The sequence below is a fragment of the Podarcis melisellensis genome, assembly GCF_964234715.1.
Source record: "Podarcis melisellensis genome assembly, chromosome: 10".
Taxonomy (NCBI): Eukaryota; Metazoa; Chordata; class Lepidosauria; order Squamata; family Lacertidae; genus Podarcis; species Podarcis melisellensis.
In genome coordinates this window covers 56,131,905-56,157,963 of record NC_138542.1, presented here as the reverse complement: position 1 = coordinate 56,157,963, position 26,059 = coordinate 56,131,905, and the positions used below count along the sequence as shown (strand labels likewise).

General features: G+C 44.5%; 1 protein-coding gene across 2 annotated transcripts in view; it reads right to left on the bottom strand.

Annotated features, from left to right (window-relative positions):
• The window catches only part of SYT10 (synaptotagmin 10), a 42,477-nt gene extending 17,493 nt beyond the window's left edge, over positions 1–24,984 (bottom strand). The window contains exons 1-4 of one of the 2 annotated variants that reach the window (XM_081927138.1): positions 24,184–24,984; positions 23,477–23,573; positions 22,290–23,420; positions 9,140–9,500 (exon numbers count right to left, since the gene is read on the bottom strand). In XM_081927138.1, coding sequence (XP_081783264.1) covers positions 9,140–9,500; positions 22,290–22,440 — 512 coding nt within the window. In that variant the 5' untranslated portion in view covers positions 22,441–23,420; positions 23,477–23,573; positions 24,184–24,984. Of the gene's footprint in view, positions 1–9,139; positions 9,501–22,289; positions 23,421–23,476; positions 23,706–24,183 lie in introns of those variants that run through there. The other variant, XM_081927139.1, reaches the window with a different exon arrangement.
• Between the last annotated feature and the right edge of the window lie 1,075 nt (positions 24,985–26,059).

Genomic DNA, 26,059 nt, shown 5'->3' with positions numbered 1-26,059 from the left:
CATCTCTGCTGAAAATATGATGGGCAAGTACAAGGGGTTTTTGGGTGCTGGCACTCAAATGATGGAATGGGGAGATAGAATCACAGAAGGTGGAAGAGACCACAAGGGCAATCTCTTCCAAGCCCCTGCAATGCCCCAGTGTGGGGCTCGTAGCCGTGATCTTGGGAGATGCAACAGGCTCATTCTCTTCCCGTTTTCAGCCAAGTAGAAAACTTAACGCTCTGCTGTTTTAAGTTATCTTTGTTTTAGCCTGTTCACCGATTAGGATTCTTTACAAATGAGACCAGCACTAACATGGTGCACTGTGGTGTGTTCGTGTTCACTGTTTCAGTCTCTCTATCATGGTCTGTTATACTCAATCCCATTCCCTCTCCCACCTGATTTTACCATTCCTCCCCCTTTACAGTCAGCCGAGCAGACCCTCTCCTCATTGGGTCTAATTTTTGGACTTCTGCAAACTTACTGTTTCCCAAAGCCTGTGGATACCTTTTGTGCATGGACGGTGCTATATTTTCACGACATAAGCAACACTGGTGCCAACTCTACAGGGCCCTGGGTGCCTGGGGCCTTGGAATCAATGTCTGAGGCCATGTCAGGCCTCCTGTGTGACTTCCAGTATTCATGAAGTCATGTGTGAGACCTCTGACATGAGCTCTGAGTCCCTGCGAAGCCTCGGAAGCACTGCTGCGGCACTCTGACATAATGTGACATCATGACATCACATTACTTTGTGGGCACCATTGGCACCCATAATCTGGGGCCCAAGTCAGTGCCCCTGAGAAGCAACAGCATTCATGTCTGGACATTGGAATCATGAATATTTTGCAATAATAATAATAGCAGCAGCAGCAGCAGCAGCAGCAGCAGAAGAAGAAGAAGAAGAAGAAGAAGAAGAAGAAGGTGATCTCTCAGTCTGAGCCATTGGAATGGGACAGACTATAGATTAAAATAGCAAAGGTCTTACGATTGTCTTTCTTTGATGGTGATAGGGGAGGTGATTCAACTGCCATCTTCAAATATCTGAAGGGTTGTCAAATGGAGCAACTTTGTTTTGAGCTGTTTCAGAGGGCAGGATCTGAACCAATGGATTCAAACTACAAGAAATACGAAAGAAGAACTTTCCAATGGTCAGAGCTGTTTGACAGTGGAATGGACTCCCTCAGAACGGACTCCTTCACTGGAGGTTTCTGAACAGACAGCCATCTGTCAGGGAATCTTTAACTGTGGGTGGCTGCATTGCAGTTGGATTAGATGGCCTTTGGGGTACACCTTCCAACTCTTCAATTCTATGATTTTATATTGCCACAGTCATTTTCAGCTGCCCTGTTTCTGAAAGAGTAACCGTACATCTGTTCACCCCCTGCTTTTTCCTTTCAACGGAATGTGAGATGCCTTTTCCAAGTTGCCAAATGCTCCGTTAAAATTCAAAACGCCCATTTCAAAACACAGAATGATGTAATCACTAAATTGCAATCTCCCTCTGCCATACCCTCCCATCTTTTGAAGTGCTGCAATGTTATATATGCCACTAACAGTTATTCTCAGGCGGGTGTAATGTAAAGTGGCACTTTCGCTCTAGTAAGCCAATGTCCCGATGCCATGGCAGTTTGCACGGGTTCCGAGTCACAACATTTCAGTGATAGGGCTAATTGATGCGTTAATTATTTAAATTCGTCGTCGTTCCCATGGCAACATGGGAACGCTTTTCCGAGTCTGCAGGAACAATGGGCCTTCATGCGACTGCTGCGCCGAAGTATCAGAAGCGCAGCCAATTAGGTAGCTGGGATGCCGCAACGTTAATGGCTCACACCTGCTGCCCTGTTTTCCCAGGCTGGTGCACTGCACTCTGATTTGTTGTATTGCTCGGGGCACTGCTTCATCTCTCCGGCTCCCCGGGTGAATTAAAAAATGCAACCTTTGCCAGCACTTAGATCCTGGACTATAAAAGCCTTCAGACACCTGGCAACCTGGTTAAGGTTGGAAGCTCATAGAATGGCAGCGAAGTTTCAATGCAGACAGTGGATTTTTTAAAATGGAAATTGGCTGCAGAGAAGCAACGGAAAACAGCCAGCTGGATTCCTCCAGCAGGTTCTGTGCACCCCTAGCCACCCTCTAAATACATTTGAAGGCACGCAGAAGACTAAATATAGTCAAACTGCTCCCACCCTTATCCAGGGACTTCCAATCTCTTCCCAGCTCTCCACTGTTCCACAACTGTCCCTGCGCCCATTTCCCCTCCCTGCTCTTGCAAGTTCCATTGCCCAAAAACTTACTTGACAAATCTGATCTAGGAGACTCGGAGGTTCTCAGAAAGACAATCATGTCTGTGGTAGATGGGTTTTAAGTTTGCTTGCTTAGGATGGGCCTGGTGGCAGTGCTTCTTGACCCCACATTTTCTTGGAATCAAAGGTGAGCACTGCGACTCACAGTATTTTCCTTCAGCTTCATCTGATTGTTGGTTGTGCAAGGTAGACACACGGACTCAGTTTTGGATGCTCCGAACCAGCAGAGGAGCTCAAAACACTCACTTCTATAGAATGTTGCATCATTCACAATTTGAGATATATTCCCATGGAGTTCTCTGTTCCTGTGCCAGGGCTGATTCACATGTGCATGTATATTGCTGATGGTTCGTTTTCATGGATTTCCAGCTTACCCTTGTAGGTACCCTCCAAAGGCAGGTTAAAGCAAATCAATAAATTACAGCATAACCCCCCCCCCCAGATTTAAAATAGCAGTTAAAGCAGATAACAGCTGCTTATATATTTAACCGATGCATCAAGTGATGACTTCTGTCTGTCCATGAGTCACCACATGCTATTTATTAGCCAAGTGATGAGACACCAATAGTTGAACAGGCATGTGTGAACCAGGCATTAGGTCAGGCATAGGCAAACTCTGCCCTCCAGATGTTTTGGGACTACAATTCCCATCATCCCTGACCACTGGTCCTGCTAGCTAGGGATCATGAGAGTTGTAGTCCCCAAACATCTGGAGGGCAGAGTTTGCCTATGCCTCCATTTGATCAAAGATACCCAACGTGGTGTCCTTCAGATCTGCCACATCCAGCATGACCATTAGTTAGGAATGATGGGAGATGAGTCCAGCAACAGCTGGAGAGCACATTGGTTACCTCTGCATTACATTGATTTCCATTCAGCTTCAACATGTGTAGAAATGCTTGAATGAGAGATGACTTAACTGACATGTTGACCTGGAATGTCTCTGTGTTGCCTCTGCATCTCTTTCCCTAATTCAAAACCTGCTTTCTTGTACTTATAGAAATGGTAAGATTTTCACTCGAGAACTCTGGAAGGAATCTCCTTGATTGGTTAAAACAATCGAGTCCAACAAGTAGAACATATTCAATTTGCCTTGCTGAGCCCTTGGGCAAACCTTCAGCACCCCTTGAGAATATGTATTATTTGGTATCATTTGTTTTTAATCTTGGTTTTCTAATAGTTGCCATCCATTTTGATTTTCATTTAATCCTTCCTGGCTGTTCTATTAAGATCAAGGACAAAGAAGTTCAGACAATTTGCCATTAATTATGGCTGCAATATTTTGCATGTTATTGCTTTTCCACCTCTTCACAAAGCCCGAAAACTCATTTTAACCTCCCCACCATTCTTTTTTTAAAAATGCCTCTGCTAGTAATTGTATCTGGAGATTTTCCTTCCGTCTGGGTCAGGCTGGGGCTGCAAGTGGCTGAACCGGAATTGTGACATGGAAGGGTCGCTGGGGTCAGAGTACTAAGAAAGTCTTGCATCCAAAAAGCATATTGTATTATTCAGTTGAGCAGTTTCAGTGCATGCCTACGCTTGGACCCTATACTTCTGACCCACATTTCAGGATTGCACAAGGAAGACCAGAGTTCCAAATTCCATGGATTAGTCTGTACAATAGGAAAACACAGATTGTGAGAAAACCTAATGACATTAAGGCTGGACATCATAAGATCCAGGGGCAGTTGTATTATTAGGGAAATGGAGGCAATTGTGGTTGTGCCTCCCCCCTGGCAAACTGGCATCTCCCCGGTCCACTGCCTTGGCCTGCCACCTTCTCCCTTAGAAAGGTCAAGGGGTTATTTACTCAGAGCAAGGCATTCTGGGCATTGTGGCTGTGAGGCTGCGTGAGTTGCTGCTGTGGTTTGCTACAGTGGCTAAAAATGATGACCAAAAGGAGAAATGAACAAAAAGCCCATGTACTACCACATATTAATGAAAGATTGGGAGGATTAATGCAAGACATTTCAGCACCTGAGGTGAAGTCGGCCTATGTGTGTTCCAGCAGCGGCACCTCCTCCTTCTGTTGCTCACCTCAGGGACCTTCTTGCTCATGTCTTGTTCTGAGGCACATAAGCTCCTTCTATAGAGCAAAGCACTGTCGGCAGGTTGGTGTCAGAAAGCTCTTGCACCACCACTGCTATTGCAGTGGCTAAAGCAGAGGTGGCTCTCCAGATGTTGCTGTACTTCAATTCTCATCAGCATGGTCAATGATCAGAGGTAGTGGAAGCTGGGAGTCCAACAACATCTGAAGGCCCATAGGTTAGCCCCTTCTGCTTTAATGTTTTACAATAAGCTATGAAACTTTAGAGAGGCGCTCTCCAGAACCCAGAGCATTTTTTATTTTGTTTTACCTTGGGTTTCAAAATACCTTGGTGTGATGGACAGGCCCTGAGTCAGCCTGCTAGTGACCCAGCAACCAATCAGAGCTAGTCAGAATGTCAGTTAATCATGAAGGACTGGTGAGTCAAAAATTCAGCACTTGACAGTTAAAGAGATGGGGGCAGAGAGAGGGGGACCTGTTCTGATAAGGATTAGGGGTCTGCTAGGCAGGGCAACCCAGTCTGAGAGGAAAGTTAAAATCCTAGAAGGGGCTGTGAGAGTGTTTTGGTATAGGAAATGCTAGCAGCCATTCTAGGTGGAAATAGTCTATCCTGAGACTAGTGGTAAACAAGGGTGCTGATTAAGATTTTAAAGTTTTTGGTGAAGATTGTTTGCCTGATACGAAGCATTGCGCCTCACATGAAAAGCCATCAAGCTTAAAACTTTCCTTGCGTGCAAATAAATAAAAGAACTAGCTTTGCATCAGAAGTGCTTCCACATAACATTGAACCTCTGAGTGGGGGATAATAAGTGAACACAAGACATTCTTCACTGGCTGCAATTTAATAAAGAAATACTACTACAAACAGTTAGAGCAGGCCTCTCTACTGTTGTTCACAGGGATAGTTTTAAACACCCAGAAAAATGGTCTCTTTACTGAGCTTCCATTTTCAGTGAGGGAGTCTCTCACATTTGGCTTCCCTTAGGTTATGCCCCTTGACTTGGGGAGGGACAGCATTTGATGCTCTGCCTCAGGCCTCAAAATGTATTGGGCTGGCCACGCCAAGGGTTGAGAGTCTTTTGCCCCTCATGTTCAAACACTCCACTCCTAAATTCACTTTATTTTTGGAGAAAACACTGTTGATCTCGCCTTGGTGCAGTGGATTAAGATACATTGCCCCAAAAGCACTTTCCTGCCATTAATGTCTGGTTCTTTGTGCCCCCCCTCCCCCCCCATATCAACAAGGATATTCTTCAGCCTGCCATGGACTCTCAAGTGAAGCTAAATTGCACTCTGGAGATAAACAACAGCAAAGTGGAAATACTTATTCTGGTGTCATTTATTGCTTGTTGGGGATCCAGAGACTTGAAAAATGATTTCTTTTCATAAGCAGGCCCCTTCCTTAATAGCATAAAACATAAAGAGGATGTAAAGTGTTCCAATTAAGATTTCTCACATTCAACTCTCTCCCCCCCCCCAGTGAAATTCCATATTAGATGACTGAGTCTAGAAAAATCATGATGTGAGGTTATCTAAGCTGCTTTTCAGTGGAAACTACTTAGGTTCATTAGTCAGTTTTATTATTGAGTCAGTCAAAGACATCCTTGCTAGTGACACAGTGATTCCAGTGGAAGACATCTGAAGGCAGCCCTGTTTAGGGAAGTTTTTAATGTCTTATGTTTTATTGTATTTTTAATATTTTGTTGGAAGCCGCCCAGAGTGGCTGGGGAAACCCAGCCAGATGGGCAGGGTATAAATAATAAATTATTATTATTATTATTATTAAAAATGTGAGGGAGAATTTGGCAGATTTGCCGAGAAAGGGTTACATAGGCCTAGGCACACACCACTGTTTGTTATCCTAGCACATAAGGTGCAACACGTTGCTGACAACACCTTGAAACTAGCTTCCAGGCAAGTACCTCAGCTTCTAAAGATTATTGTCACGCAGAGATACATAACAGAAGAAGATATGGTACAGCACTGGCAGCTATGGTGGGAAACAAACCAGCTACCAACAGAGACTTCCCTGAGCTTCAGCGTTAGTCATAATGCTTGCCACAAATATGAGCTGTAAATTTGAGGCAAGCATCTCTCTCTCTCTCTCTCTCTCTCTCTCTCTCTCTCTCTCTCTCTCTCTCACACACACACACACACACACAAAAAAAAACACACACACACACACACACAGCTAATTAGAGGTTCAACTCCTCCCTCCCTCTGCCTACCCACCCAAGGACTTTCAACCAGCTTCTGTCTCTGTCTAATCCATCCAGCCACTCAACTTGCTGAAGCTCTGATACCAGCTGCAGAAGGGAGGGATGGATGGAGATTTGGTGCCTGGAGGTGGCGGCTGCTGCTGATGCCAGCATTACTGGGAAATGTAGGGTTGCTATGGGTCCCCCCCAATGCTCCTGACATCCTGACAGACGTCTGTCTGTTTGAGATCTGAGATGCATGGGGTTGGACCCCCTCAGCGATAGGGTCTGATGGAACTCAGATGGGTAAAGGTAGAACAAGAATGCATATTCCCTGGTCAACAAGTGCAAAAGTAAATGCTTTTGTAAATTCAGAAGTCATGGTAGCCTATAAATTTTTAATACGTGTCCATTTCCACGCACTGAGCATACTTTAAAACAATTGCTTTATAAAATAAATATTAACCAACTGATGCGTATTATTCCGTGTGTATAGAGTTTATACAAGCAAATGGAAGATATTTGTCTAGTGTAAGCTGTATATGGTATTTCACCTTAGGGTGCATGAACCATTGGTCTAAATGTATCTCAGCATGTTTTGTATGCAAACTGAATCACATACAGTGGTACCTTGGATTAAGTACTCAATTCGTTCCAGAGGTCCGTTCTTAACCTGAAACTGTTCTTAATCTGAAGCACCACTTTAGCTAATGAGGCCTCCTGCTGCCGCCGTGCCGCCGGAGCACGATTTCTGTTCTCATCCTGAAGCAAAGTTCTTAACCCGAGGTACCACTGCATTTAAATGCATCAGTGGGTTAATGTGTACAGTGGTACCTCGGGTTACAGGCACTTCAGGTTACAGACTCTGCTAACCCAGAAATGCAATAATGTACAGTGGTACCTTTGGTTAAGTACTTAATTTGTTCCGAAGGTCCGTTCTTAACCTGAAACTGTTCTTAATCTGAAGCACCACTTTAGCTAATGGGGCCTCCTGCTGCCGTCGTGCCACCGAAGCACGATTTTTGTTCTCATCCTGAAGCAAAGTTCTTAACCCGAGGTACTATTTCTGGGTTAGAGGAGTCTGTAACCTGAAGTGTATGTAACCTGAAGTGTATGCAACCTGAGGTACCACTGTAAATAATTCACTAAGCAGAAAGTCAGAACTTTTACATTCAGCATCTATGATTATCTGTTTGTTCTCATGGCACCTTTCACTCTTGGCACTTGTCACTTCCTAGCTGTCATTTTCTCTTTCTGTGTCTGAAAAAAGCGTTACTTAAATTCTTTCATCTGCAGAGGAGGACATGTGTATTTCACGCCTTGATGTTCCTTGTGCATTAAAATTAGATGCCTCTGTCACTCTATTCATAAAATCTTTCCTTGATTGAAGGCTACAGGTGGTACTAAGTGCAATGATATTGTTCTCAGAGATGTCTTGATGTCAGTTAAGGATGGAAATGTTAACTGTTAAAAGAGTTGCTGTTATTTTCAAATACGACTTGATCACTAAGAGCAGTTAAGTTTGAAATTGCTCCAGTATTGTGTCTCATTTTACATATTTTGTGCCTCAACTGTTATGGGGCCCTCACAACAATAACATGACACCACCTTTTATTGATGTTCATATTTTCATGCACTCTCCCCATCCTTGAAATATGAGAGCTTTCAGGGATATTTCAAAGTAAGTACTTTGAATTAAGGAGGACAGAAACGTTATGTAATATTTGCTAGTGATGTCACAAAAATTTGTAATTGCATGGGTTGGAATATAAATGTGTCAAATAAAACAAGCAAGCAATAGTGAGCAACATGCCTAGGACTGGAGCATAAGTTGGAAACCTGTAATGTTTTATGAATTGTGCAACTAGTATCTGATATCTATGCTGCAATCTGAGTCACACTGATTTAGAAAGGAATGTCACTGAAATCACCATGTCAGAGCATGAACACAGGCAAACATTTTCCAAGTGGGAAAATTATTTGTTGTGGGTGGGGAAACACTTGTTATGGCAGTTATACACCATGTGTCATCCTGCTAAGTGGTTAGGGACATTTAACTACTCTCTTGTTGTTTCCCCCAGATTTCGGATGAGGTGTGGCAAGATCTTAGTCATCAATTTATTTATTTTTTGCAGGACAATACAGTCAATTGGTCTGCCATACGGTTGCAGGTTGCATACCATGGTAACCTATTATTTTGGCAAACAGTCATCTGTTTTAATTGGGCATGTAACCAAATAAACATGGTTGGGATTAGGATATAAAAGAGCTTTGCCCCTCACTGTACAATTATATCAGCAACTCTAATGTGCAATTTACTGCTACGGTCTCTTTCCTTAATAAGGATCTATGTGCTCGGGAGATACAGACTTTAAAAATGACCTATGTAAACCTGCCAATCACACACACACGCACACACGCACACAAAATTGATTGAAATTGTCAGAAAAATCAGTATGTATATTACTAGGGTTATTGTTCCTGCGTCTATCATATCCTTGGCACAAGGCTAAGAATGTGATGTTCATCTGCTTTCATTCCTTAGTTCTCAGCCAAATGGTCTTTCTTAGGTGCTTTTTTATTTTTTAAGTGTTAGCTTCTATTTCTCTTACCTTGATGAGGATGCAGGCTCAGTGATCTGCCTTTGCATGCGTGCATGCCTGATTAGATGTTCCTTCAGAGCATTCTGGACCTCTGCTGGAATATCAGGTGAAGTGTGGCTAATTTTCATTGCCGCCTCAAGGATTTTCGTGGAGGGCTTCCCGTTTTCTTTAATCATTTCCTTTTTCTCATTAGCTTCCAAAAACTCAGTGGGAGCGCTGGAGGTGCTCTGAGGGATGCTTGTCGCGTTCGATGTCATCGGCTTGCTCCTCCAGCACGGCCAGCACAACTTCCAGAAGACAAAAAGTGAAACTAGCAGCAAGGCAAGCCCACAGAAGCTGACGACAACTGCAAGCAAACTGACAGAGATGTCTGCAAAGAACAAGAAGACAAGGTGATATCATCCAGATAGCTTTAATTCATTTGCTTGCAAGAATCATCAAAGATGTAATGGATATAATTGGTAGACTGATTAATTTTGCAGCCCAAACCCTCTGCTGATTTACTCAGAAGTAAGTCCAACATAAACCTGCATAGATTGTGACCTTCTGACAGTGAAGGCTCTAGTTTTTACGATGGAGGTCTGCCAATATGACCCCCATGAGCTCCCACTAGATCCCTCCCCCACGGTCAACAGCAGCAGAAGGTAGGGGAGCAGTTACTCCTTCTCTTGATGCTCCTTCTTGTTCTCACCAGCTACCACCCCATGATGGGTAGAGCCAAAAGTTGAGGGTGTGTGACCTAGCTAAGCCTGGCAGGACAGCTTACTTTATGGTCTTAACCCTTTCGTGCATTAATTAGAGTTAAGCATGTTGGTAATATCAGGCTGATTTATCTCATAGCTACGTCATCCAACTTGGATCTATCCCACAGTTACACCACCCAGCTTGGAGCATCAGCATCTGGCACACATCGGGAGACAACAGTTCACGCCTCTGTGTAATGCGGGATGAATAATGACACAATTAATGGCACAAACAGTGTTTCTAACAAAAGAGTTGATCATATTTCATATGCAGCAGAGAGCACATTAAGAGCAAGACAAGGGCTAGAGAAAACAAATGGAAGCAGAAGCAGAAAGTTAAAGAGAAAACATGATGCACAAACTTCTCTCAGAGGGGATTCTCGCATCCCAAATGGACTTCTGCTGCTTACACCGATGCACACAGGCAAGCATTATTTACACCAGAAGTGTGGGAACCTATCTCAGCTGGAGGGTCTTCTCAGTAAGTTTTTGAGTGCCATATGCCAGTGATAGGCAGGGCCAGAGGCAAAATTGGGCAGAGCCACAAATGTAAATTTCACCTTTGTAAGGTAGAAGATGAAGAAGAAGAAGAAGAAGAGTTTGGATTTGATATCCCGCCTTTCACTCCCCTTCAGGAGTCTCAAAGCGGCTAACATTCTCCTTTCCCTTCCTCCCCCACAACAAACACTCTGTGAGGTGAGTGGGGCTGAGAGACTTCACAGAAGTGTGACTGGCCCAAGGTCACCCAGCAGCTGCATGTGGAGGAGCGGAGACGCGAACCCGGCTCCCCAGATTATGAGACTACTGCTCTTAACCACTACACCACACTGGCTCCCAGTAGGTAGGCTAGTTTCTCCCCTCCCCCCACCCTTGATCCAGGCAAGTAAGAGGAACTATTTAGTGCAGGTTCTAACTATCCGGTTCTAACCATGGGGGGGGGGGGGAAACATAGGGTGTAAAGTAAGGCAAGTGAAGGTGTGGCCAGAAGAAGATTCCAAGGGCCAAATTTGGATTCTAGGTCTGAGGTTCTTCATCCCTGATTTACATCAACACATTACACAGGCATTCCCATTGCTTCTCCCCCTTCTGTGGTTGTAGAGGAATTAAATTTCCAGTTGAAGCATCAGGACCCGGACCTTTATTTGTTTGTTTGTTTAGGTAATAATGATGATGATGATGTTGCTGCCAAACCACAAAGGTTCTCTGGGTGGCTTACAACACAAACAGCAAATTCTAACAAGCACAACAAGGAAGTATGATACAATGTAACCAAAACAAAAATGGCAATAGATCAAAACGCATTACTTCTTTAAAATATAAAAAAGCCCAGAGAACAAAAACAGCCCTGAAACAATTTGAATCAGCAAGCAGAGGTGAAAAATCTATTGCGCTAAATATATGTTTGAATCACAACATAACTTGAAAGGGAAAATGAAAAGGTATTTTTCTGGCAGCAAAATAGGATTAAGAACACAAGAAGAGCCTGCAGGATCCAGCCAGTAGTTCACCTAGTGCAGTATCTTGCTCTCACAGTGACCACCCACAAGCAGGCCCTGGGCACAACAGCACTCTCCTGCCCTGTGGTTTCCAGCAACTGGTATTACTTTTTTTCAACTCTGTAGTGACAGCAGATCCACCAAGGATAGCCTTAAGCTAAAGGTAAAGGGACCCCTGACCATTAGGTCCAGTCGTGGCCGACTCTGGGGTTGCGGTGCATATAGCTTCCGGGTCATATGGCCAGCATGACTAAGCCATTTCTGGCGAACCAGAGCAGTGCACGGAAACACCGTTTACCTTCCCCTCCGTAGCGGTACCTATTTATCTTCTTGCACTTTGACGTGCTTTCGAACTGCTAGGTTGGCAGGAGCAGGGACCGAGCAATGGAAGCTCACCCCATTGCAGGGATTTGAACCGCCAACCTTCTGGTCAGCAAGCCCTAGGTTCTGTGGTTTAACCCACAGCGCCACCCGCGTCCCTAGGATAGCCTTACTCTTCCTTAATTTATCCACTCCTCTTTCAAAGCCATCCAAGGTGGTGGACATCACTGCCTCTTTTCTGAGTGAATTTCATAGTTTAGCGATGCACTGTGTGAAGAAGTATTTCTTTTTGTCTGTCCTGAATCTCCCAACATATAACTTCAGTGGATGACCCCTGGTTCTAGTGTTATCACAGAGGCCACTCTCTCGATTGTTGTCGTCATCCGTCTGTCTCGAGAAACAATGGAGTGCACCTTTGGGGATGAAGTCAAACTGCTGTGTTAGCAGCACTGAAATGACCTCCCCGGAGCACAAGCCCAGTCAGTGTGTATGGAGGTCCTGGGCTGCCTAAACAACAAGACCTCCCTCTCGGCCTCACTGATGTGACCTCAATGCCATGCATAATTTAAGGTAGGTACCAGGTGGGCACCTCTGCAGAGGACATTCCACCCTGGGTGAGGGCACTGTTGAAAAGGCACTTTCCTTCATTGACAACCACTTTGCATGGGGACATTCATGGAAAGTTCTCAGATGATGACCTCAGATATCAAGAAGGTACGATGCCTGAGTTAGAGGATATGTCCTTACAATATATTACAAACTGCCCATATGACAGAGTTAATAGGTTAATAACAAAACAAACAAATAATGTATTTGAAACTTGTTTTGAATGGGCTGCTCAGTTCAGACCTGAGTAGTCAACCAAGGCTTCCTCAGGAATTCCTTTAGATCCTTTACCCTCTCTTTTGCTTCATTTCTTCTTGTTTCTTTTTTCTGTGTCATGTCTCATCTTGGTTCAGTCTAACCCCACTTAATGCCTTCCAGAAGCTGTTGGACTACAACACTCATCATCTTTAACCATTGGAATTGCTGGTTGGGATGGATGGGAGTTGTAGCCCAAAACAAATGGTTGGTGATGCCTGTAAGCTTGTGAATTAGGCCATGTTTTGTTTTGTACATGGTTATGGGGGAATGATGAATAAGAATAAACAAATATTAAATTATCTAGGTAGATCTGGTTGGCCAATATGAGAAAAGGATGGTGGACTTAGATGGGCCATTGGCAAGATCCAGCAGGGCTCTATTTGTGTTCTTTTGCTCTTAGGTAAAGCTAGAGAGAAGAATAGAAACCACATCATACTGATACAGAGCTAAGTGGGCTGGAAGATGGGCTAGAAGATGGTCTGTGTTGATCATCATTGACCATCATATTCCTATATGGAATATAACTGGTTGTTAACCAGAGACTGTACCATGCTTCCTCACATTTATGGAGACCATATCATCCATGCGTGCTCATCATCTGATGGATGCAATATCACGATGATGACCTGCCTTTCTGTATGGGGAACCTCAGAAAGAGCTTTCATCTCTCTTCATGCCACTTCAGACACGAGATTGTCGCTGTTTTCCTGTCCGACATAATTTGTTTGTTATGTTTTGAATCAGAAAAACAATAATTGTCAAACTGGGTCAAGTTGACCTTTCCTGTTCCACCGCTCCCAATGCACCACAAAACGCATTTGAAAAGCACCGCTTGCAATTCATTATTCTGTTGTAAGGAACTGGTGGGCTACTGTGCCATGGTTTTGTAACATGGACTCAAGCTGTGCATGGATGGCATGTTGTTGTTGTTTTTGTTGAGAAAAAGATGCAGGCCAATTTCAGAATATCCCAACAGTTGCTCTCAGCTAAATAGGGTAGCCAACAGTTCCCTTTTCAACTTCTGTACAATGGCACAGTGCTTGGAAAAAACATCCCACACAACCATTCTCTTTTTCAAGGGCAGCCACTTTTGTTTATGTCAAATGAGGACTTCAGTTCCTTTAAAAATGTTCTGGACACTGTGCACTTGAGGGGCAGCCTATATTTTGAACCCTACCTTCCCACAACTTATCTGCATTACCATTTTGAACCATCTTCATGAAAAACTGTTGGTTGTGCTACTATCAAGCAGATCATTCTTGCAAGGCATCATACCAAGAAAAAATCAACCCCACGTTCAGGGGTTCTCCTGGGCAAAATCCACTCTCTCTCTCTCCAAGTGAACCTACCTCCCTGCCAGTGCTCAGAAGATCATGTAAAGACTGCTGTGCACTGAGCCAGACCATTGATCCACATAGTTCAGTACTGTCTGTAATCTCTAGCAGTGGCTGCCCAGGATTTCAGTTGGGGGGGGGGTCTCTCCTGGCATTGGATGACTGTAGCTTTCTAGTATATTTAGAATTTCTGTTGGATTTACTGGAACCTATTGGTGCTGCCAATAAGGGCTGCTGCCTTGCCGTGGCGAAGGGGCTTGAATAACTCAGAGAAGCTATGAACTATGCCGAGCAGGGCACCCAAGATGAACAGGTCATAGTGGAGAGTTTTGACCAAACGTGATCCACCTGGAGGAGGAACCAGCAAGCCACTCCAGTATCCCTGCCAAGAAAACTCCATGGACAAAGACAACAGGCATATAAAAGTTATGACGCTGGAAGATGAGCCCCTCAGGTCGGAAGGTGTCCAACATGCTACTAGGGAAGAGCGGAGGACAAGTACAAGTAGATCCAGAGCTGATGAAGCGGCTGGGCCAAAGCCGAAAGGACGCTCAGTTGTGGATATGCATGGAAGCGAAAGGAAAGTCCAATGCTGTAAAGAAAAATATTGCATAGGAACCTGGAATGTAAGAACCATGAACCTGGGTAAGTTGGATGTGGTAAAAAATGTGATGGCAAGAATAAATATTGACATCCTGGGCATCAGTGAACTAAAATGGATGGGAATGGGCGAATTCCATTCGGATGACTATCATATCTACTACTGTGGGCAAGAAACCCGTAAAAGAAATGGAGTGGCCCTCATAGTCAACAAAAGAGTGGCGAAAGCTGTACTGGGATGCAATCTCAAAAATGATAGAATGATCTCGATACGTATCCAAGGCAGACCTTTTAACATCACAGTAATCCAAGTTTATGCACCAACTACTGGTGCTGAAGAAACTGAAATTGACCAATTCTATGAAGACTTACAAGACCTTATAGAAGTGACACCAAAGAAGGATGTTCTTCTCATTATAGGGGATTGGAATGCTAAAGTAGGGAATCAAGAGATAAAAGGAACAACTGGCAAGTTTGGCCTTGGAGATCAAAACGAAGCAGGGCAAAGGCTAATAGAGTTCTGTCAAGAGAACAAGCTGGTCATCACAAACACGCTTTTCCAACAACACAAGAGACGACTCTACACATGGACATCACCAGATGGGCAACATCAAAATCAGATTGATTATATTCTCTGCAGCCAAAGATGGAGAAGCTCTATACAGTCAGCAAAAACAAGACCTGGAGCTGACTGTGGCTCAGATCATCAGCTTCTTATAGCAAAATTCAAGCTTAAACTGAAGAAAGTAGGAAAAACCACTGGGCCGGTAAGATACAATCTAAACCAAATCCCTTATGAATACACAGTGGAAGTGAGGAACAGGTTTAAGGATTTAGATTTGCTGGACAGAATGCCTGAAGAACTATGGGTGGAGGCTCGCAACATTATACAGGAGGCAGCAACTAAAACCATCCCAGTGAAAAAGAAATGCAAGAAAACAAAGTGGCTGTCCAACGAGGCCTTACAAATAGCGGGGGAGAGAAGGCATGCAAAATGTGAGGGAGATAGTGAAAGATACAGGAAATTGAATGCAGATTTCCAAAGAATAGCAAGGAGAGACAAGAAGGCCTTCTTAAACGAGCAATGCAAAGAAATAGAGGAAAACAACAGAATGGGAAGAACCAGAGATCTGTTCAAGAAAATCTGAAATATGAAAGTAACATTTCGTACAAAGATTACCATAATAAAGGACAAAAGTGGTAAGGACCTAACAGAAGCAGAGGACATCAAGAAGAGGTGGCAAGAATACACAGAGGAATTATACCGGAAAGATATGTCTCGTACACCCCAGGTAGTGTGGTTGCTGACCTTGAGCCAGACATCCTGGAGAGTGAAGTCAAATGGCCTTAGAAAGCACTGCAAATAACAAGGCCAGTAGAAGTGATAGTATTCCAGCTGAACTATTTAAAATTTTAAAAGATGATGCTGTTAAGGTGCTACACTCAATATGCCAGCAAGTTTGGAAAACTCAGCAGTGGCCAGAGGATTGGAGAAGATCAGTCTACATCCCTATCCCAAAGAAGGGCAGTGCCAAAGAATGCTCCAACTACCGCACAATTTCACTCATTTCACACGCTAGCAAGGTTATGCTTAAAATTCTACAAGGAAGACTCAAGCAGTATGCAAATTGCAAACATGCGCTGGATTATGGAGAAAGCTAGAGAGTTCCAGAAAGACATCTACTTCTGCTTCATTGACTATGCAAAAGCCTTTGACTGTGTTGACCACAGCAAACTATGGCAAGTTCTTAAAGAAATGGGAGTGCCTGATCACCTCATCTGTCTCCTGAGAAATCTCTATGTGGGACAAGAAGCTACAGTTAGAACTGGATATGGAACAACTGATTGGTTCAAAATTGGGAAAGGAATACGACAAGGCTGTATATTGTCTCCCTGCTTATTTAACTTATATGCAGAATTCATCATGCGAAAGGCTGGGCTGGATGAATCTGAAGCCGGAATTAAGATTGCCGGAAAAAATATCAACAACCTCAGATATGCAGATGACACAACCTTGATGGCAGAAAGTGAGGAGGAATTAAAGAACCTTTTATTGAGGGTGAAAGAGGAGAGCGCAAAATATGGTCTGAAGCTCGACATAAAAAAAATGAAGATCATGGCCACTGGTCCCATCACCTCCTGGCAAATAGAAGGGGAAGAAATGGAGGCAGTAAGAGATTTTACTTTCTTGGGCTCCATGATCACTGCAGATGGTGACAGCAGTCACGAAATTAAAAGACGCCTGCTTCTTGGGAGAAAAGCAATGACAAACCTAGACAGCATCTTAAAAAGTAGAGACATCACCTTGCCAACAAAGGTCCGTATAGTAAAAGCTATGGTTTTCCCAGTACTGATGTATGGAAGTGAGACCATAAAGTGGACCATAAAGAAGGCTGATCGTCGAAGAATTGATGCTTTTGAATTATGGTGCTAGAGGAGACTCTTGAGAGTCCCATGGACTGCAAGAAGATCAAACCTAACCATTCTGAAGGAAATCAGCCCTGAGTGCTCACTGGAAGGACAGATAGTGAAGCTGAAGCTCCAATACTTTGGCCACCTCATGAGAAGAGAAGACTCCCTGGAAAAGACCCTGGTGTTGGGAAAGATGGAGGGCACAAGGAGAAGGGGACGACAGAGGATGAGATGGTTGGATGGTGTTCTTGAAGCTACCAGCATGAGTTTGATCAAACTGTGGGAGGCAGTGGAGGACAGAAGTGCCTGGCGTGCTCTGGCCCATGGGGTCACGAAGAGTCGGACACGACTAAACGACTAAACAACAATTGGTGCTCAGTTTTCCTGACAGGTAAGTGAGCTCTTAACATTGTAAAGGAACTATGTAATCATCAAGACAAGAAAAGTGCAAATGTACTCTGGCTTCCAGGACAAGAAATGTACTTTGGTGTTAAGGGTAACTCCTGACTAAGCAATGTAATTACTGCCGTTCAGCACCAATTATGGTACTCAGAGGCTGTGAGGACATCTATGGTTGTCTCACTGTTTTGGATTTTTAAGAACTTTTAGATGCTGATGCTTATTCAAGGTTTTAGAAATGGTATTCCTTATCTTGTGTCAGCTTGGAGAGGCAGCTTTTAATTAACTGGATTTGACTTTTAATGCCACTCAGTGTAAACACCATTGACAACTGTCATCTGATAGCTCTGTATTGAAGTGGGGGGAAATGTGTGCATGTAAATACATACAAATTCTTCCTTGAGGATAATTAGAAGTCAATTTGTCACTGAAATATGCACTCATGCTGTCGGTTTAAAAAAATATTCCCACCAGATAAAATTGATTGGCAATGTGTAGCGACTGGACTTATCCCTAACCAGGTATAATAGTGCACATAAAAGATGCTGGTATACAGAAGAGAAGAATGCATGTCTATAATAACCAGGGGAGGGTCATGCTAAAAAGAATTCAATTATTTATTTTATTGCATTGCATTTATAATCCACCTTTCTTCCATTATGGAACCCAAGGTGGTGTATAAGTGGTTCCAAGAAACCACTCCATATCCATGGAGGCACTGACCAGACCCAGACCTCCTAAATGTAGCAAGGTGGTAGCCTTGTGTGCCTTCAGACCATTCTTATAATTTGTGTCATTGCCAATATATGCTAAACATACAGAAACTGCATAATTGCAACCTCCTGTTGAAAATCCTTCCAGATCTATCCTGGCTTCCTCCACCCAACTATCCAAGTTGGTGGCCTTCACTACATCTTGTGGGAGCGGACGCTGACTTTTTCCTGTGGTCCCGGCTTCTGCTTGGATTCCTGATGTTTCTGAACCTGATTGCTCTTTGGTCCTGGATACCAGTTGCCAATTTCTGATTTTCCCCCCCCAGGCCACTGTGAAAAGCCAAGCCCTGACATTCCTTCAGTTGGGATCCCAGAACATTAATAAAATGAATCATGTCTGTTAGCTTCATTGGATCTACTCTGAGTAGTCCTAATATTTTGAATATAACTTGTGGTGATGACTCTATCATGTACCATTATGGCTGTCACCTGGTGTGGGGCTTCCCATTTCATACAGCCCTCAATGTCATCCGGCTTTGTGGACACTGCCAGACAACTCTAAAAGTATGGGGTAGTACAGAGAGAAGAGCTATGCAATCCTTAACCTGCATATTTTAACAGTTTTATATCTGTATTATTTACCGTGCTCTAGCTTACATAGCTACCTATGTATAGTTTACATGTTCTCTATTGCTGTATATGCCTGTATTTCTGGTCATTCATTCATTCATCCTGCAGAGCTGTGAACTCTGTCCTCTTTTGTCTCTGCCTCCTCCCACATTGGATCTAGCCCCGCCTGCCATCAGCTCTGGCTCCATCCACCATGGGCTGTGGCCCCCAATTGACTTTTACTGTGGGCACTTCATTTACCGTATTTTTCGCTCTATAAGACGCACCAGACCACAAGACGCACCTAGTTTTTGGAGGAGGAAAACAAGAAAAAAAAAATCTGAATCTCAGAAGCCAGAACAGCAAGAGGGATCGCTGTACAGTGAAAGCAGCAGTTCCTCTTGCTGTTCTGGCTTCTGGGATAGCTGTGCAGCCTGCATTCACTCCATAAGACGCACACACATTTCCCCTTACTTTTTAGGAGGGAAAAAGTGAGTCTTATAGAGCAAAAAATACGGTAAGTGTTTTCTCACCCATGGGCATCTTCAGGGGTGGGGGCAAAGTAATACACTGAAAGGAGGGGAGCAGCCTTATTTCTCACAAATTGTAGAGGAGAGAAGAACAGTACTTGTACATCTTGTCTCATACCTTGGGTTCTACAAATACTGGAAATTTACTCTTTTTTATATATAAAGAAAGCTGAGAATCTGGGTGTTGTGGTTCATCCAGGGAAGAAACAATGGCAGCTGCTCCAGGATCACCAACAAAGGATCCCCAGCAACGTTGTATGAGAATAATAAAATATACCCTTATATAGGGTTGTTTAAAGAGTTACAAGCGAAGTGTTAAGTCTCCATTGCCCTTACCCAGCCCCAATGCAAATCCAGATGACTAATCTACAGGTATACAGACATGCAACAACCTAGCACAAAAGAAGAGCTTGTTTACTTTCCCACCTAGTGGTATCTATCATTCTATCATGCTTAGCAAGTATCCCCCCCCCACTGATCTTCACAAGTAGAAGGCTGAAGTGGAGAATGCCACTGCAGAAGGATCTTCTGCAGCTAAACTCAATATTCTAACCATTGCACCATCTGCCCTAACCATGATGGCCACAAAATGTTGCATCACTATTTTACATGGTTGCATAAGAGGTACTGTCTCATCAATACAGAGCTGAAATGGCACACAAATCCCCAACAAAATGATGCTTGCTGGTGGTAATTTTTATGGTATAGCCAGAATATTCTTTATGTGCTTATTAGGATATAGATCCTTCACTGCTGTTCCTCAAGTGGCACTGCCCTGCATTTTCCTTCATAGATTCATGGCATGCAACAATACACTTCTTATACAACAATGCAACAATACACTTCTTATACAACTGGTTCTGGGTACATACAATGCCAATACAAAGCCCATCACCCTCAAGGGAACATAGGAAGCAGCCTTATACAAAGTCAGACTATTTGTGCATCTATAGTCTACTGCTCTGACTTCTCTGTTGCTCTCCGGGGTGTCAGGCAGAGGTCTCTCACATGAGCTGCTACCTGATCCTTTTTTAAAAAGCAAAGCAACAATCTAGATATGCTGGGTACCGAATCTGGGACTTTTCGCACACAAGGCGTGTGCCTCTACCACTGAGCTATGATCCCTTTGCTTGTGAACTAAGGAGGTATCTTGGCTGATCAGTGCTGCGAAAACAAAATTCTGGACTAGATGGTTAATCCACACATACGCTTTATGTTTGCATGATTATTATTTTTTGAAACCGACTGAAATTTTCTTAGGAAAGGCACAGGAACAGAAATCATTCCCTGTCCCTCCAATATATGCAGACAGAAGTCCTTTGTCTCTCTCTCTCATGAAAATCCCTCTCCTCCTGCAGCAACAGGTACTTTCAAGCTCTTTTCCTTCCTGCCACCTGTTGCCCTGCTCTCCAGCTTGACGGAAACTGTGTGCCAATTTCAGCAAAGATAAGAATGTCAAGAGGGCCACAGGGCAGGGAGATCAATCACATAATCATTCATATATGTGCGTGCGCATGCTTGAGATATATCTATACATCCTCCAGCAGAGTTTTTAAACCAAAAGTTAGCTCATCCGCCCCATCCCCAACAACTAGAGAAGAACTATCTCTCTCCTGACCTTCAATTATTATCAGATTATTTTTTAATAGAAAGGGAAATGTTGAAACAGAAGAAGGCAGCATTATCTTTTAAAATCTCTGGTGACTCTCATTAGAGTTCATTAGCAAGGGATAGATGGAAGGAAGCAGGAGAGAACATTTTGGGTAGATAAGAAATGCCTTCAGCTCCTTCTTGCATTTCTGCTACCTTGGCCAAGATATATGGCATTTGTCTTGAAGATGGAACAATTCTGAACCAAAGCAGAGCAGGGCAGGAAGTCTAAGTCCCGGATCAGAGTCCCAAGCTCCAGCCATTCAACAAGTGAAGCAAGTAAGAGGACTGCTCTGCTTCCAGGACATTCAGAATGCATTCCTTCCCTCACATTCCCTCTTATGGGGTCACCATCTCCTCCTTTTCCCTTTCTGGAGGCTCTGCACCCTTAAGGAGCTGTGTGCCAAACTGAAAGTCAACACGCACAACTTTCTGCATTTCTATGCCCTGGGGGAAAGCTGCACCAGTTGCATTTCTGCCTGTCGTGCAGCTGTTGCAAGCACAAACAAGATCCCCGTGGAGGAAAAGATGCTAACTTTCCACTCTCATAGCGAAACAAGTCTTTCAAGCAGGCTTTTGCTCAGGGACCCTCTCTTTAAGGAAATTAATCACTGATTCACCGGATATCAGCTCCTGTGTTTTAATGTGCTTTACTAGGAGAACCGGATCTTTCTTCACTTTACCTTTCCAAAGGGCGAGGGGGGGGGGGTTCCCATTAAAAATAAGAGACATAAAAGGTCCTCCCCATACACTAGCACGAGATTTCCCTTTTCCTTCCCGGAGGGAGAATGAAGCATACATAGGAAGTACCTGTAGCTTCTGAATTATTTTCCTTATTCCTTCCCTTACTTTTACCGAGTCAGCGGCAACTCGGCTCTTGAGAAGGACTTCCACGCCGTTTGCGCTCCCGGGGAATCGGGGTGCTAGATCGGCTGGAGCCTGAACCGCAGCCAGGCTGTACAACCCCCACACCGGGGAGGGGGCACTGCATGGCCACTTTCCGACGTGCATCTAGCTAGCCAGCCACAACAAAACACACGTTTCTGTTTGGTCTCGCACCAGCCCCTTGAGGACACGGAAATGTCCTGCCGAAATTTGGAAAGGACTCCCTTTCCTTTCCTTTCTCTCTCGCTCTCCCCAGCCAGGGGAAGGAGGAAGGAAGCGGAAGGAAGAAAGTAGAAGGGTAAAAAAAAGAGAGAAAGTTCAACTTTCCAGACGCCCACTCAAACCCACTGCCGCGGCTGCCATTAGTGGAAGGAAGCGTATGTCCGCCCCCCCAACCATCAGCACCACCATCAGCAGCACCCCACGCCTCTCGGTTCCAGTCCTCTCGCTCCTTCCTTGAGATGCGATGCAGAGGATCAACAGGAGAGACCGAGTCAGGGGAGGAAAACACAAGGGATGGGGAAGACCGAGGCGGGGAGAAGCGGCGGCCGAGGACGCGGCAAGCAGAGGGATGCGCAAGGAGAGCGAGAGGCTTGACTCTACCTGCGCTGCTTATACCTTGGTTGGTGGTCTCCAGCGGGAAGATGCCCGAACATTTCTCCAACTCCACTTGCCCTCCCAGGCACAACTCGGAGATGATCTGCAGAGCCTTGTGGCACAAGCTGCCCATCCCGTCTTCCTTGCGGAAACTCATGTTGACTCCCTTTTCTTTCTCTCTCTTTCGCGCGGTGGTGTTTTGTTATTTTTCTTTTCCGATGCGCCTCTCTTGCCTTTTCCTTCTTGAGCTAAGCCATGGCTTTCCTGGGCAAAGGATGCTTCATTCTCCACCTGCTTCCTCTTGGATGGTCATCAGCGGTATTTTTGTTGCGAGGCATCCAAAAAGAGGAGAGAGAGAGAAGGAAGAGGGAAATAAGGTACCAGCTCTCAAGGCATCAGCGCAAAGAGAAGGGAGGAGGGATCGCGGGAGAGACGCGTGTACGCTGGAGAGGAGAGAACAGTCTAAAGGACACGTTGCAAGTGAGCGAAGAGTCACCATCAGGAGAACAAGGATGGATAATTGGGGTGGTGGAGGGGAGGGGGGAAGGTTTGTTATATATATAAAGCAACAGAAGAAGATTCACACTGAGCAACGCCTTTTTGTGCCTTGTGAGGATCGGTAGGAATTTGGACCAATGGCAGCGCAGCGCGGGTGAATGGGAGAGGAGGTGCAGGCGAGGGTCGCCGAGCTCTGGCACTGGACAGCGGGGTCCGGGCGGGCAGGCAGGCGCCGCGAGGAGGCTTTTGCGCTCTCTCGCTTGAGTTTCGGGGATGGGGAGAGAGAGGGAGGAGCCGCAGAGGGCCGGGCTGGGCGCTTGTGTGCAGGCAAGTCTCTTGATGCTCCCTGCAAAGAGGAGCAAGGGGCTTCTGTTCACCCTCTAGGTGGCACAGGCTCTCGGGAGCCTCGCTTTGCAACTTCGCAACAGGAGTGGAGGGCTGAGGCCCAGCTCCATCTGGGGATTGCGCGCATGTGAAGAGAGTAAGAGTGAGATGGTGCATGTGCATTTAAGAACTCTGCACTGGGTGGAAATCCAACAGGTGCTGTTTTCCTTTTCCTTTCCCCCTTCTTTTTCCTGCTGTATCCCCTTCCTTCCTTCCTTCCTTCCTTCCTTCCTTCCTTCCTTCCTTCCTTCCTTCCTTCCTTCCTTCCTTCCTTCCTTCCTTCCTTCCTTCCTTCCTTCCTTCCTTCCCACAACCGGAATACAACAATTTAAGGGATCTAAACCCCAGGGTAATCTGACCTCACATCTTCAGAAAGGGTGGCAGGTGCATTATTGCTTTCATATTGTCCTTGTTGTTTTGTAATATAAGAAAATAGTAATAGTAAAATAAAACAATGTAGAGAGTTTCAAACATATAAGTTATGTAGCTGAATCACAGTTAGAACAATTGCTTGTGTGCATAGCTGTCAACGTTTCCCTTTTTAAAGAAAAGGGAAAAGTTGACACCTATGCTTGTGTGTGCCTGAATTTTATAGGCATGTTGTCAGAAGAGCTTGAAAAGTTTCCATGTAGGACAGTTGTCCCCAGTTTGGTGCCCTTCTGGAGGTTTTTGCCTACACCTTCCATCAGTTCCAGCCAATGTTCAGGGATGATGGGAGTTGTAGTCCAACATCATGTGGAAGTCACCAGACAAATCAAACCATGTTGGGAGCATTGACACAGGATACAGCTGCGAATTTTTCCAATCCTCTAACATATCACTGGAACTCAAAGGATACCCATTGAGGCTGTTCCATTACCGGTATTTGGAGTTGCCTGAACATGTGGATTCTCACAGTGTGGATGAGGGCAGGGACACTCACACAAACCCTACCCCAAGATCCTGATATGCATTGACACCTCCCCTCCCCCCCCCGCAGTCTTTGACCTTCCCTGTGTTGCAGGAAGCTTCTACTTACATGCATTTGAATATTCATCGGTACAACCATTACTTGCTCAACACAGAAGGTAGGGACTGAGTGCATTAGGTACAGAGTTTGCATGCTCAGGCAGACTCCTTAGCATGCATCTAGTAGGCTCATGATGGACAAAAGAAAGGACTTATTCAGACTGTGTAACATTAACTCAGGCTATTGAGCATAACATAACAAAACAACAACAACAACAACAACAACAATTGGACAACATCACAGAGGGTGGGTCCCTCAGCCATGAGGGCTGCATAGAATTTCAATGGCAGTGTGGATCTGAGTCTTGGGTACTGGGGATAAATCATAGTGTAAGGTCATGATCTGCATGTCTGGCTTGTGACTAATCACAGGCATCTATTTGGAGGCTATTGGGAAATAAATGATGGATCTTGGGTAGTCCAGCAGGGCAATTCTTGTGTTTTTCCTAGTCAAGCAGCACTTTCATAGAACAACCCCCAAGCTTTTGAACACTAGGGTTCCACCCTGGGCTATATGAAGTCTTAAGTGTCTTTTGACCACAGGCAAGCTCTTCACATGAAAAGACAGTGGAAAGGACAGAGGACATGACTTTGAAGTTCTTTCCTCTTGGTATCTGACATTCAGAGGCATATTGAACATGGACATTTCGTGTCACCACCATGCCTAAAAGCCATAGCTAGTGGGGGCTGCAACAAAATGTCATGGAGTTCTCTAAGTCAGAGTTCCATCCAAGCCTTTTCCTGGAAACTCCATACCACCTTCTGGTTTTCTTCCATTAGGATTATTTTTTAGGGATTTTTTTTTGTAACTTCTACACAAGGTGGGGTTCCTTCAAGCCTTTTTTTGGGTAGATAAATAGGGACCGCTTACCAGCGGGAAGGTAAACGGCGTTTCCGTGTGCGGCTCTGGCTCGCCAGAGCAGCGATGTCACGCTGGCCACGTGACCCGGAAGTGTCTCCGGACAGCGCTGGCCCCTGGCCTCTTGAGTGAGATGGGCGCACAACCCCAGAGTCTGGCAAGACTGGCTCGTACGGGCAGGGGTACCTTTACCTTTACCTTTTAAGAACTAAACCACACCTCTGTTTGCCCTGTCACTTTCTGCTGGGGAAACCTACTCTTTAGTGCTCTTTAGTGCACTAAAGAACACTCTTTTGTGTTCTGATTTAGTGCTAAAGAGTGGGTTTTCTGGGGGAAAGTGGCAGGGTAAAGGCAAAACACCTTGGACCCATGCTTTCTAGGCATGGGGCAAGTGGAAGTGTGGACAAACCATTGGCTAGTGTCCATCACTATCTCTTGGTGCAGAAACTTCAGCGTTGCATATAGATGTATTTTCTTCTTTTTGTCTTGAATCTCTTACTCATCAGTTTCATTGGTTGACCCCAAGTTTTGAAATTATGAGAGAGGATTTTGTTAAAAACCCAAATCCCTTTTGTTCCCTCTCTCCATATAAGGCACAACTTAATAAAACTCTTCTTAAATCTGATGTGGAATTTTATACTTTAATAGGAAATCATTTTTCTTCTCGTTTTCTTTGGGCAGCTATTTTACCGTTTGTAAACTATTCCAATCTTGAAGGTTGAGGGCAGGCAGCAATCTAAAGTGAAAAGTACATCTTTTGAGACATAACCAGTCAGGTGCCATCCTTTCACCTATTCTGAATGTCAGAGCTCATCCACTTAAACGATTTGCAACATGTTCTGAATCCATTTTTCTCCACCACTGATGTATCATAGGATCTTTAAAAAACAACAAGGTAGGTTAAAATTTGGTGCAAATCCCCCACAAGTATTCTCTCTCTCTCTCTCTCTCTCTCTCTCTCTCTCTCTCTCTCTCTCTCTCTCTCTCTCTCTCTCTCTCTCCCCTCTCCAAGAACAACTTTTGCTTC